At 37.5% G+C, this 13,722-nt stretch overlaps 1 protein-coding gene across 1 annotated transcript in view; it reads right to left on the reverse strand.

Moving 5' to 3' along the window:
* UGGT1 (UDP-glucose glycoprotein glucosyltransferase 1) overlaps positions 1-12,108 on the reverse strand; it is a 44,278-nt gene extending 32,170 nt beyond the window's left edge. The window contains exons 1-10 of the mRNA XM_010283931.1: positions 11,978-12,108; positions 10,030-10,112; positions 9,324-9,454; positions 8,338-8,450; positions 6,999-7,173; positions 5,575-5,671; positions 3,353-3,431; positions 3,046-3,146; positions 2,087-2,186; positions 929-989 (exon numbers count right to left, since the gene is read on the reverse strand). Of these exons, the coding sequence (XP_010282233.1) occupies positions 929-989; positions 2,087-2,186; positions 3,046-3,146; positions 3,353-3,431; positions 5,575-5,671; positions 6,999-7,173; positions 8,338-8,450; positions 9,324-9,454; positions 10,030-10,112; positions 11,978-12,102 (1,065 nt within the window). The 5' untranslated portion in view covers positions 12,103-12,108. The remainder of the gene's footprint in view (positions 1-928; positions 990-2,086; positions 2,187-3,045; positions 3,147-3,352; positions 3,432-5,574; positions 5,672-6,998; positions 7,174-8,337; positions 8,451-9,323; positions 9,455-10,029; positions 10,113-11,977) is intronic.
* Positions 12,109-13,722: the final 1,614 nt, after the last annotated feature.

Here is a 13,722-nt window from a genome sequence, read left to right on the forward strand (position 1 = left end):
TGGGAAGCCCACACTGGAGCAGGCTCCTGGCAGGACCTGTGGCCCCGTGGAGAGAGGAGCCCAGGCTGGAGCAGGGTTGCTGGCAGGACTTGTGACCCATGGGGCACCGAGGCTGGGGCAGCCTGTTCCTGAAGGACGGCACTCATGGGGGGACCGAGGCTGGAGCAGTTCTTCATGAACTGCAGCCCGTGGGAAGAATTCACATTGGAGAAGTTGGTGGAGGACGGTCTCCCTCACTCCCTCCTGTGGGTCATCTCTCCTTGCCCTTAACTCGACCCATAAGCCTTTCGTTGTATTTTCTCTCACCCATCCAGCTGAGGAGGCGAGTGATAGGGCAGCTTTGGTGGGCACCCAGCCTCCAGCCAGGGTCAGCCCACCACATTAAGACAGTCTCCATGGAAATCCTAAGGACACCTATGCTGTGCATTTTCTGTAAATAAACATTTTCTGCTGGGCTTAATAACATAGAACTTTCATTGTTTTTAAAATTAATTTTAGAAATATAAATGAATACAGTTAACAGATTCTGAGTTCAGATACCAAACAGAAGGTCACTTCCATGTACATTAACAAGTGCTTGCCAAACAAATATCAGAACACTTGGATACTGTGAACAGCCATCGTAAGGGCAGCTCTGTGAACAAAATCCCATATCATCATTCCCCAACACAGTGATCTCACTCGAAGAATTTCTGACCAATATTTTTGTATTTAAGCAAAGAAACTAAATTATGTTCCTAACCCGTATTTGAAAATCCACCACTTCTTTACCTCCCAGGTACATACTAAGACAAAGCTGTGTGTGAAAACACTGGGTCATTATTTTTGAGCAAAATGCAAACTTTTTGATAGAATCATTATTTTCAAAGCTTGAATTTATATTAAAACATAAGTGCAAAAGTACTACCTTACTTTTTGGAAGCATTACCTTTTGGTTCTCTTCAATTTCTGCTCTGAGTTCGGAAGAAACGACTGTTTTTGTTATGGCTCTACAGAAATAAAAACATGCTGTGAATCTTTCTGTTTATGTAACGGATAGATTAGATACATACTTATCCTACTTTTTGTACCTTATACATAAATATATTTAGTGTCCTAGTATAAAAAGCTACAATCAGAAGCACTTGCACTTTGTAGTACCATTAAACAAACAGTCAGATGCACCATTTTTTCTTATACTATATAATTCATCAAAACATAAAAATGCCAAGTCTCAGTGTCTAATTTCACATTAACCATAATAACCACATTAACCATAATAAAAGTGGGCAGCTGCCAGAAGGCTAGAGGTAGAGGCTGGCAGCAGAAAGTCGGGGTGTTCCACTCCTCATTGTGGGTTCCCGTTCCTTCCCTTACATTGGATCTAGTGAATGACGAGTACAGCTCACAGATCTGACTAAAAACGCAATGAGAATGCAATGCCTACCTTAAGAGGCCATAAATAGCACAATCTTAACATCAGTTAGTGGGAAATAAGACCAGAATTCAGGTTCTTTTTGTTCTCAGGTCTATCTCCACCTACTCAAAAAGGAGGAACTCCTATAATATCACCTTCACAATGCAGGCTATTTAGCTAAAGAAATGTATTTCTAGACTGGTTGTGTAGGCCAGATCATGACTGAATTTCTTGAAATTAATTTGATATGCTTAAGACAGTCATTCACACAGTGCAAAAAAATGGAATTGCACATCGGTCTCTGACATGAGAGTGACTGGGCTGTTTGCCAAAGTGGATCCCAGAAGAAGAGTGGGACCCAGTGACTAAATAAAGCTTAAAGCCACCAAACAGAAAACCTATCCAATAAATTATTGGGGACTTGATGCAAAAAGTTCAGAAGCATGTAACAACAAAATAGCCCAGGTAATTCTGTCAAATTCCAGTCCACACCAACTGCCATCCAAGAGAAACACTGTAAGATCCTCTTCTGTAGCCACAGGCTGAAGAACTCTGCATAAACGTTCCCCAGTGTTTGCTTCCAGTTAAATGGAAGCTCAGACATTAACCCAACCAATGTTGCCTGTCTCAGGTTCTGCTCAGAAAAAAAAGATAGCAAGAAAACTTCATAGAACTCATAATTATAGTTACCTGGCCTTTGTAGGAAAGTTCTGACTGAGATCTTTCATGACCATAAAGGCATCCACAGGGGGAGCACTCAAAATGCGAGCAGCAGTTTGAAAACTTAAATCTAGAAGTAAAAAAAGCAAAGTCAAGAACTCTAAACTGAAAAACAGCCAATGCAAAGTCATCTTAACTTTAGCTTTCAACCTTTTTGCTTATTTGTTACCCATGAAAATGCACTTTTTATCTGTGTCTTCATTTTTTTAAAATCTTCTTCCTTGTATTCAACTTCTATTTGTTGCCTTGAAGTAAGTAACCCTTTCAAAATGAACTATGTGTCCTGTCTACATGTTGTTTCAATGACTCCAGACCATCACCTTTTTTTTTGGCTGAGGTGGGAGGATCTGCCCTTCAGAAGGAGTCTGAGTTACTTGTTTCACAAGCCAGAAATAGAAACAGCCATCTGTTGGATATAGGTAGATTCTCTGTGGCTACAACATATGTTCAGCCTTTTGAATTACTCTTCCACCAACTACCCCCCACCCCCCTCCGCACAGGATGAAAAGCCTTTCCATAAGCCTCTACATATGATTTCCAGGGAAACAGGTGAGTTGCATGCAGGTGCTTTTGAAATACAGTTTTCCTTTGGTCTCAAGAAATCTCAGCTTTCCACACCAAGAATGTGACCATGGAAGGAAACTTTACATTTCCTTTGCTCTTCTGCATTTAGCAGATCATACAAGTAGTCAGTTTAAGAGCAAATGGCTTGCTGTATTTCACAATATAGAAAGCAAACAATCTATAAGCTATTTCAACAGGACTCTAAAAAGCTGCTTTAGAAAATTCGGTGTTCTCCAGTGCAGGAATTTACAGTCAAACTCTCTCAACTGTACGCAGCCACTAGCAACCCCATTGGCATAGAACACAAGAAGATCTGTTTACATTGTTTTTGCAGTAACAATACTGAAAGCCTTTATAAAGATTACCTTGTAACTGCCATACTTTCAAAGGTGCCATTTCATTGGTACTTTCCACGAGGTGTTTTCTAAGCTCTTTCAGCTCTTCTGTCAAGTCAGGATACAACTGCCTAAAAGGGTAAAAGGGTAAAACAACTTCTGTGGTTTCCTATAAGCAAGTCTGCTGCTAATTCAAAGAAACTAACATGAAAAAGTATGCTGCTAACACATATGGATAACTCTGACATCTAAAAAGTAACAACAATGCAAAAGATCAGCATCTCTGCATCAAGTTTTTTGGTATGACAAAGATGAACAACTTACAACTGAGTTTTACCTTAGTTTTCCAAACAGAAATCCTTGCACTTCATCAATAGGGTCATTTTCATCTATTACTGTAGCATTCACATCTGTGCCTAGAAACACACAGATACAAAAACCACTATTACCAAGCTATTCAGAAACAGTTCTCACACTTACTTTGATTAGTTTAACAAAACGACACTGCAGTAACTGAAAAGAAGAAAGGGCAAGTTTCAGGTTTACTTTTAAACCTGTATCCAAGAGATGTTACTTTTATAAATGAACACAGTAACAGCTGAAATAAAACCAAGTTGGATTATTGAGAAGGAAAAGCTTAAGATGAGTGGACATCTCAGAGACCTAGGCATTGCAGAGGAATTCACTAGGACGTGGGAGCTTTCAGGACATGCCAGCTTTGCAGATTAAGTGCTAAACTCCGCTTGTGAACACAACCCTGATTTTATCCCCAAAATACATTATTAAAAATAGTATTGGAGTGAAGTCCAATTCTGGGCTTAAACATCAAAAAGAAATCTGTGCGAAAGAGTCGCATGATCTCCTAACCAGCTGGACACAAGCCAGGTCCAATCTAGATGTTTTATGCTCCAGTCTAACTAAAGGTCTTGACCTTTTAGATTTTTTAGATTAGTAGTTGCTTCTGGACAAGCCAAAACAGCACAGGCATGCATAAAAGACTGCCTAGTCAGAACTTCGCCAGAATCAGACAGGAGCTGGATGAGAACCATATATTTCCAACGTGCAGCATATTCTCTCTGAGCTATTTCCAGCTCGTAGCAATGCAAGCACAGTTCATCTACCTTGTAAAACATTTTTGATTACTGCATCAGTATTGGTATAGAACTTTACAAGTTTAGAAATAACAAATCTTCCCCAGAATTACTTCCCCCTGCCCCAGAGGCAAAGGCCTCCACTGTCCCATTGTACTAACAACATTAGGACTTTTGCCTATCTTTTTTATGACAAATTAATGGAAATTCTCACACAGTAATAGAAATCTTAAGTTGGATTACCTTCTCTAGTATGTTAGTTTCTCTTAAATACTTTTACAAATATAGACCAAAGGTTTTGTGTGTCTATAATCTAGATGGTGGCAAAATATTCTGAGTCAGAGTTTAGATCTGTATCTAGAAACAGATAAAACTGCAAAATCCTGAAGAACCCGATTCAATATCTGAGTTCTGTTCTCCATCACTGTTACCTCGGACTAAAAAAAAATAAAAATAAATTTCTTTTTTTTTCCCTTAAGTCCAAGATAAAAGCAGGAAATCCTGGGGTTTTGTTACGTGTGTGTGAACGTCTAAACAAAAAGTATACATACACACATAGATTACCCTAAGAAAAGTTTTGGCAAGTGCATGACAGTTTGTAAAACAGATCAGTGTTCTAAAGAAACCAGCAAAAGCAAAAAATCATGCAGAATTCTAAGTTCAGTTTTCCCAAAGAACAAGAACTTATGCTTCATCAGGCACATGGAGGTATTTCGAGACAGCCAGCATGGCTTCTCCAAGGGCAAGTCCTGCCTGACCATCCTTGTGACTTTACAGCAGCCTTTCAGTACTTAAATGGGGCTTATGAGAAAGATGGGGACAGACTTTTTAGCAGGGCCTGTTGTGACAGGACAAGGGGTGATGGTTTTAAACTAAGAGGGTAGACTTAGGAAGACATTTTTTACAATGAGGGTGGTGAAAACACTGGCACAGGTTGCCCAGAGAGGTGGCAGATGCCCCATCCCTGGAAACATCCCAGGTCAGGTTGGACGGGGCTCTGAGCAACCTGCTCTAGTTGAAGATGTCCCTGCTCACTGCAGGGGGTTGGGCTAGATGGCCTTGAAAGGTCCCTTCCAACCCAAACTATTCTGTGATTCTAAGAACAGGAAAGACATTCTGCTCTGAGGATGGATAAGCCAAAGAAAATTAAGGTAGAAGAACTGCTTTACACCTGCAGAGAATCTGTTTATCTAGTAAAAAATTATTTGCATTAGTGGTACCATTACTAAGACCTAGTCCGGAGTCACGGACTGTGCCCAGCATTTCACAAAGACAGAAGACAAGTGCTATGGCAAAGATAAATTGCTTCATAAAGAATGAAAAAGAGAGAGGAAGAGAAGTGATTTCAGAGCTAAAGTAAGAAGAATATCTGCAATTTAGACACACAGTCATCCATATTAAAAGAAATACAAAATTATCTTTGCAAAATTAAAATGTTCACATTAAACTAGTTAAAATAATAATTCACCTTTCACCTGTGTATCATCCTTGGCCTTATATTCTGTACTTTTAATAGCCAGTTCCACACCATAGCCAGAGAGGTAGACTTTTTCTTCACTGGGATTCTGTAAGGAAAAGCAAACGTACAATATTGTCACTCTTTGTTTAGATGTACAAATTAAAAGCTGCTATTTCCCAAAGCTAAGAAACCTAAAGCTGGTACACATTTCAGACATAACTGGTAATGTGTAAGTGAGAAACAAATACAATGAGTGACTCTGCAGTAGCATACTGTAATAATTATATTTCCTATTGTATTTCAACAAAAATTTTTGAAGTTCAGAGAGCAAAGATACCTCTATGAATGAAAAAAAAAACCGAAAACAAAGCAAAAAGGAACACAAAACAATGTTTTCAGGATTCATCTTGTAAACCAAGTAAAGCAGGATGAACTCCTGTCATCAAATCAGATAGAGGAGGGAAAGGAACTTCAACTGTGACATTAAAAAATTAAACATTCACTGAAGAGTTACAACAGAGAATTACAAAAAATGGATAAATCAATGACTCAAGAGAGACACATAATTAGTTCTGACTTTAATGGGAAACAACCATGATCACTTGTTAAAAATATTCTGAAGTATACAGGAGTCACACAACTGTATCAAGATCCATTGTGTAATACACTTAATTTTGAATGTAAATTCACTTCCCAACACTGATAAACAAATTACTTTTTAAAAGGAAAGTGGTTTACGCAAGGTGTGACTTTATTTTATCAAAAGTGCAAATGTCACTAGAAGTGAACCAGCTGATGCTTTTTTTGCATTCAAGTCTGGTTACTACCTGCTACACTGCAGGTTTTAGCAACATTAAGCAATATTCAGGAAAAAAAGTCAACTCAAATTTCTCAGAGCTTTTGAAATGTAGAGTTAAACACAAATTCAGTGGTTATGGGCAATTTAGAGGAGGGAGATGGAAACCAGGATAAATTGCAGTAGGGCTGGTAAGTGGTTCTGTAATAAAACTGCTACAGAAACAATGCCTTTCATTTGACAACGGTACCTTAAGGTTAATCCCTGCTTTTCATATCAAGTAACTAAGTGGCCTGACTGTGGAAAGATCTAACTATCTGTTTCCTATAATCTAATCTAATCTAGGTAGAGTAATTTTTTTTTTATTAAACTCTGTAATTTATCTGTAGTTTAACTCTGCATTTGTAAAAACAAATGATCCTCTTAAAAAAAAATCATAAGATTTTTAAATATTATTAATTCGTCAGCTACATGCAATAAAAAATAAACTTTGAGTATTCCAAATTATCAAGCAGTAACGCATTCTGAAAATGTCAATTTAAAGGGAACAAACTTTGGCCATTTTTCGTTTTTAAAACCCAGTCCAGTTACTCTTTCCATATCAAATACCTTTGCTACAATGCACAAATATACTTACAGCAATATAGTGTCTGAGGACATAAGTGATTTCTCCTGCCTCAGCCTTTAAAACAAGCCTCTTATGGTATCTGTAGAACTTCTCTGAGCCGATCTCAGCATAAAATATGACAACAGGACTTCCGGGGTTTGACACTGGGTATTTGTGGTCCCCTTTGAATAAAAATGGCTTCGGCCTAAGAGTAAACATTGAAGATTATCACACTGTGATTCACAGCATCTCCTCACTCAATGCAAAGACATAAAATTTCTTTTCCTCCTGTTGAATCACTGTTCCTTGTCTTCACTGAATATATATGTCAGGCTATTCCCACATATTATCAAAGTTGGCAACACTTGATGCATGTTGATTAAGCTTTGTTAAAAATGGACATATGAAAATTAAATAAGTAGCTAGGTGCTATTTCGAATCTAATATGATGCTTATTTTAAAAGTTAACCACTTCCTTCAAATTTTCAGTTTACACCCCCCGCCAGTGATTCATAAATTTGTATCAAAAAATAAAAGGTTAAGAGAGCAAACTTCCCGGGAATTCAAAGTCAAGAGGATTCCAACCCTGTCCTTGGCTTAGTATACAAACAAGAAAGTCAATGAGCAGGCTATTTTCAACTTTTTAATTTTTGTCTAAAATACAATGAAATATTTAAAATACTCCGAGTGAGTCAGAAGAATAGCATGTGAGCTATAGATGCCATATGTCTGCACATTGACCAAAAACCCTTTTATCCTTACAAAAAACAAAACTATCAAGATTACTATGAAGACAAACTGAAATCTAAGATTTTTTTTTCCTAAAGAGGTATTCTGTTTTATAGTGTCTTTTTGTAAGTGAAAGTTACAGCCAAGTTCTGTTCTTGTAAAGAAATCTGAATTTGAAATATATTGTGTGGTAATAGGTTTTGGGTTTTTTAATGCTGAGAAAATTATATAGGGAAAAAATACTATGCATGCTTCAAGCCATTCATGAAACAGTCTCTGTTATATTAACTATCATTTTAATATGCAAGCCCAGCTCTTTCTAGTCTCTCTGCATACTAAAGGCTTTACATATTCCTGAGAATTCTTGCTGTCCTTCAGCAAACTGTTTCGAACTTTTCCTGTGCACTTCCAAAGCATTCCTCCTCCTAGCAGAATATCAAAGAGCAAGGGATAAGAAAACAATCATTCCAGTCTGGACTAGTAAGAAATAAAAGACTGCCACTCTATGCAAGCAACAGACAGTATAAATAAATACTGAAGAATGTAGAAACTTCCAGTTTATTACAATCTCTTCACAGCAGTAAGCCTAACTAGGTTAAATTTTAAGAGCTAATCCAATGATAGGAAATTAAGCAAATACCTTTGTGAAGCTGCCTGTAAAAGGTTTCCAAGAGAGTCAAATTCACACGTCTTCTCCCCATGCACAGCGAAAAATAGCGTACAGCCCTGTGGTGGAGGTTCATCTGTTGCTATCTGTATTAAAATATTTGTAATGAAGTAGGTTGAATATTTACCCTTAGAACAAGTGAAAATGATAACCTCATAGCTCTGTAGCAGTTGCTGTTCAATTTCCTAAACTATAAATTAGTACTTCTTCCCTGTTTATTACATAATTTAAATGCAAGGCAAAAATTGCAAAGTTCAGAATTAAGTCTTAACTTATTATAAATAGTTTTCCAGTCTTATTACTATTAACTGTAATATTAGTTCCAAGTACAAAAAGCGAGGCTTGCAATTGTGGGGTTTTTGGTTGGGGTTGTTTTTTTTTTTTGTTTGGTTGGGTTTTTTTGTTTTTTGGTTTTTGGGTTTTTTTTGGCATTACACATCAGAAACCTCTATATTTGTTAAATGATAAAATTATTCCAGATGAAAAAGGAAGAAGTCTCCTAGTATTACTTAGATAAAGCACATTATAATGCGAGACAATTTGCAATTAACTATACAATACCCGAAGTTTGAAAGAGAACAGAGGGTCCAATGAATTTCCATTCGTGGGTTCTAATGCTGTCTTCATCTAAGTACAACTGAATAATGGGAACAGCAGCAGCATCACAAGTACCAACAGAGCCATAGAGATTTTCCTCATAAAAAATCTTTACACATTTATTAGTGCAGCAGGCATCAAAGATGTGCAGACATTTTGAAATCCCAATTCTTGAGTCTGCTCAGGCAGATGGACTCAAATTTGGCACCCAGTGAAATTAGAATATACATACGCTCTTCAGCTCAGATTGTATGACGTACATAATCAAGATTTTTTATATTCCTAAATGTCTCCTTACACAGTTCGCTCCTTCCCATTATGCTCTACCGATCATTTGAGAAGTTCCCCTGTGCTGTACTAACCTGTTGAAAAGCTTGAACTGTTGCAGAATAAGAGCGTAAAGACAAGGAAAATTTCAACAAATTCTGCTGCAAAGGTGATAGACTCTGGCAGGCTACTTTCAGCATTTCATGGTAAGAAGAATAATCACTACCTGCAAAGTCAAAGTACAAGCATTTAGGTTTCTATATATTCTATATATATTCGATATATAATGTTCCATATTCTCATTGAAGAGTGACTTTTCACCTTAATTGTTATCTATACTAAAAGAAGCCCATGACATTAATTGTAAATATGCACATGACTATTCCTTCTCAATTTTCATTACAGCCAGTTCTACAGATGGACGAGAGTGAACTTCAATAGAGATCCATCCACTTCCATACATTCCTGAGGATGCAAACATAGGCTTGGAGAGGAGGGAAACAGTTAAAAGCTCCCATTTAATTTCAGTTGAGAAATAGAAACACAGAGAAAAAGCATTTACAATATTTTAATACTTGATGTTGAAACAGAAGCTGGCAAGTAAAACATGTTTCAGACTGGTCCACTACAGCCTTTGTCAAATGGATATCCAAAAGCCTTGAGCACTTCACAGTAAAAACATTGCCAAAAATCAGTTCCCATTTGACTTCTACAACACTAACACAACAGAAAACATTTTAGTTTATTTTTCAACCATGTCAACTATCAGCCATCATCAGGAAAAAGATTATGAAAACTCACCATCATGTTCAGATGTCTTAATATTTTGACTGGCTTCAACAAAATTCCAGAATTTTTCTTGACCTTCTTCTGATAAAAATTCACTGAATGAGAAGAGAAGAGTTAGCTAGATCTATGAATTTTCTCTCCAGTTACAACTCTTAATACCTTGTAAAGCTTTACGGAAAGTTAGCTCCTACCATATGTTTACCTAAATCAGAAAATCATATGTTACTAGAAAAAGCAGACCAGGAAAGCTAAAAAACAAACCCAAACAAGTAATAGTTGCAGGCCAGGACAAACACACAGTATGTGAAAGAAGCCTGTAAAGCACCGATAAATCTCTCAAAGACCACTGACAGACAGCACTCTACATGCTGGGAGCTCTCCTCCCCAATACATTTCTTTGCTAGCTATCTTTTATGAGAAACATGTGTTTTTGTTTACTTTACCAAACTGTAGTTTGTTGGAACTGGAAGCTTTGGTGAGGTTTTTTGTTTGTTTTTAAATGAGTAAAAGGAGAAGTCACAGCTTCAAATCATGATGTAATTCACCGTATATTAAGCATATGATTAGGTAGTATCTAACTACATCAGATAGTAAAATAATTCTCTGAACATTGCTAACAACAAATACTTTATCATGTCTAAACATGCTTCACATGCTAAAGGATGCTACGACACAAGATTTGGAGCCTACTACCTGCCACAATAGCTTGTGAGTTCATTTCAACCTGTTCTGATCTAAAGGTGGTAAATAATTCTTGAACAACTGGGTGATGAATTGCAGTGCTGGGCTAAGTACATTGAACAACAGGAATGATTTTACACTGCAGTGCTGTATCATTCTGCAATTCACCCCAGATGAACGATCCTGTACTTCCCCAAAGTCTTTGACTATAATAGTCAAATTATATATCAGGCCTTTGGCACATTATTTTAATTATCTGCTTACTGCTTCAGTCTCTTAGGATGAAATTTTCCCCAGCAAACGTGTTGGCATTGTCAGGATATTTAAATCCTGGCATTAATACCAGAGCTTTGCATTTTACTGCTGAAGGATTTTTCAGTCTACAAACTTAAGCTTGTATAGAGAAGGTTACAGAAAAGTAGCTTCACCTACGACACACCTGTCCTACTACCCAAAGCCATGCCCACCTGAATGAAACCCATCAGTGCTCAACTATTTTCATGTGAGCCAGTCTGCAGTAACACAGGCAGAATTCCAGATGTTGCAACACCCTTAAGTGATACAAAACTAAACACACACGCTTACACAAAAATCTAAAAGTTCTATTTTGCATAGACCTCTCCAAATTAGAATGCTGCAAAATGAAATGATGGGGACTTCTAAAACGCTAAGTAGACTGGCAGTGAAAAGACAGCATTTTGCTTTCTTTTTTCTTTTTAAGTAGCATCTTTCTTTAAAAAAAAAAAAAAAAGGCTTTAATACCATAGAAGAAATCTCCCCGGGCTGACCTGCACAGCTCATAACAAAGCAGTTGACTTTAGATAATCAAAGCACAACTCAAATGAACAAAGTTAAACTCAAGCTCAACTGAGCTAAACATACACGAGCAACAGATTATCAAAACCTACAGTCATCATCATCGTAAAAAAATCTTTTACTGTGGAATCTTACAAGACCATGCTAAACCTCTGTACCTAGTGCTTTGAGTAAAACTTCGTAAAGCAAAAAATACTTACTACGGAATTTTTCATTGTTATTAATGGTTGTTCTAATGCACAATGAAATAATTTATCATGAAAAAAACTACTATCTCCTTTAAAGTGTTCATCCCGTCTCCCTGAGCACAGCAATGATCATGTTCAACTCAATGTTATTACTAACAATGAATTAGTAATGACCAGATTCAAACCACCACAAAACCAATGAAAAAGACAACACATCACTTTATTCTCTAAGCATATTCTGATTTGTCAACAAAAAAAAATTGCAATGCACGAACCTTGTTTCAAGTAATAAAGGAGTTGAAGACCACTTTGTAGTTAGAGATGTTGTCACAGCCTTAGAATCTCCTGTTACAAGTGAAGAGCTGAACCAGATTCCAAGCACTGTAATAAGTATTCCCATTTTATACAAGAAGCCTAAAAAAGATGAAGGAAAAATGTTAGTTTTGTATTGCTTCTTTTTATTAATACAGAATATCCAAATATATTAAGGCATATTTTAAGATTCAGTGGCCCACTTAATGCAGTGCACCAGTGAGATAATCGTAGACTCACCTGGGCTTACAAAATCAAAAATACTATGAAAACATGAAAAGAGACAAGGATTTTAAGATCTGACTCTGGAACTGCAATTAAATCTAAATCAATTCAAGCTTCCTCTACGTTTATGCTTTCAAATAAACTTACTTCTGTTCTGGGACACTCACATCATAACACTACTTGCTTTAAGGAAAGGTATTACAAACCACCTATTTCAAATCAGGTGGAAAACCAACCCACTGTTCATTTTATGGGAGGTACAGTCACATTTTGTATTCGCGCAGATGCATCCACTGGTGTACTAACCAATGTCAGAAGAGCCAGGTAAGGTTAAGGTTCCCTAGTCAGCCCTTTAGGTTCTGCTGGGTACAGTGGACTTCTCTGGGGAATGAAGAAACAAGCATTTCCTGGATGCACTAAGTACCACCAACTTTAGAAGCTGAAAAATTAATGAAATAATGAAGATAGACTCAATACAATTTAATGCGAGAAATGAGCGGGGCGGGGGGGGAAGGTGAATAAGAGCCATTTCTTTATTGCCCTTCATGTGCACTTCCATGCCTATACATTCTCTGACCTATTCACCATAACACAGCTGAGTGGAATCTCCTTGCCCACAACAATTAAGCTTCTGGAAGACTTAAACTCTCCTGTTAGCTTTCCATTATAGTCCCCAAAAGTTCAAGCTTCCCTGCTACCCGCCCCCGCACCCCCCAACTAGAGTATATTTACTACACACCCAATATACTCCCAGGCACTCTTTCACTTCTGAATCCTTACTGTTCCGGATAACTCATTTTCCGTTTGCCCGCCGCAAATGAAAAAACAGCCCACTCAAATTCCAGGTGTATCACACCCAGCAACCTGTCAGGATCTAACTCATGTCTCTTTTTCGTGACAATCTCGATGTAAAAAGTAGTCTTTGCATATGCATTATACATCTGTAGCTATAGCTCTCTATATAGAGAGAGAGGAGACAAAACAACCTCATCCTACTCCCTTTAAAAATGTACACTACTCCAGATAAAAATTGACCAGCAATCATTCACCCATTGCTCTTTATGTATCTCAACATCCTTTTTTTTCAGAATAAAGCCAGAAATGCCCTGCTATAAATATGAAGAGCAACCTGCTCAGCTGCACACGACATTTGTTTTACGCTTCACCTGGGAAGCGGACAGATGGCATCGCATGACATGGAACGGTTACAACTACCGCTCTCTGTGTGCGGAGGAGGAAGCTCAGTCAATATTTGTGGAGTGAAACCTTTGCTTCTGCCAAGCGCAATAAAAAAACAAGGTTTGCAGTTCCTCCCAGAATTGTGTCCTTATTCACTGCAAATCATACGCAGTAGTCTGGAAAATGTAAATGAATATACTGTGCTGCATTCTTAGGATTAAAACTCCTGTGCTGCTCTGTCATACCTGTTTTCCCAGTCTGTGAAAGACTGTAATAAAAGCCTTTTCTATATGAAGGGGCGGGG

Source organism: Phaethon lepturus, unplaced genomic scaffold (genome assembly GCF_000687285.1).
Source record: "Phaethon lepturus isolate BGI_N335 unplaced genomic scaffold, ASM68728v1 scaffold18980, whole genome shotgun sequence".
NCBI lineage: Eukaryota > Metazoa > Chordata > Aves > Phaethontiformes > Phaethontidae > Phaethon > Phaethon lepturus.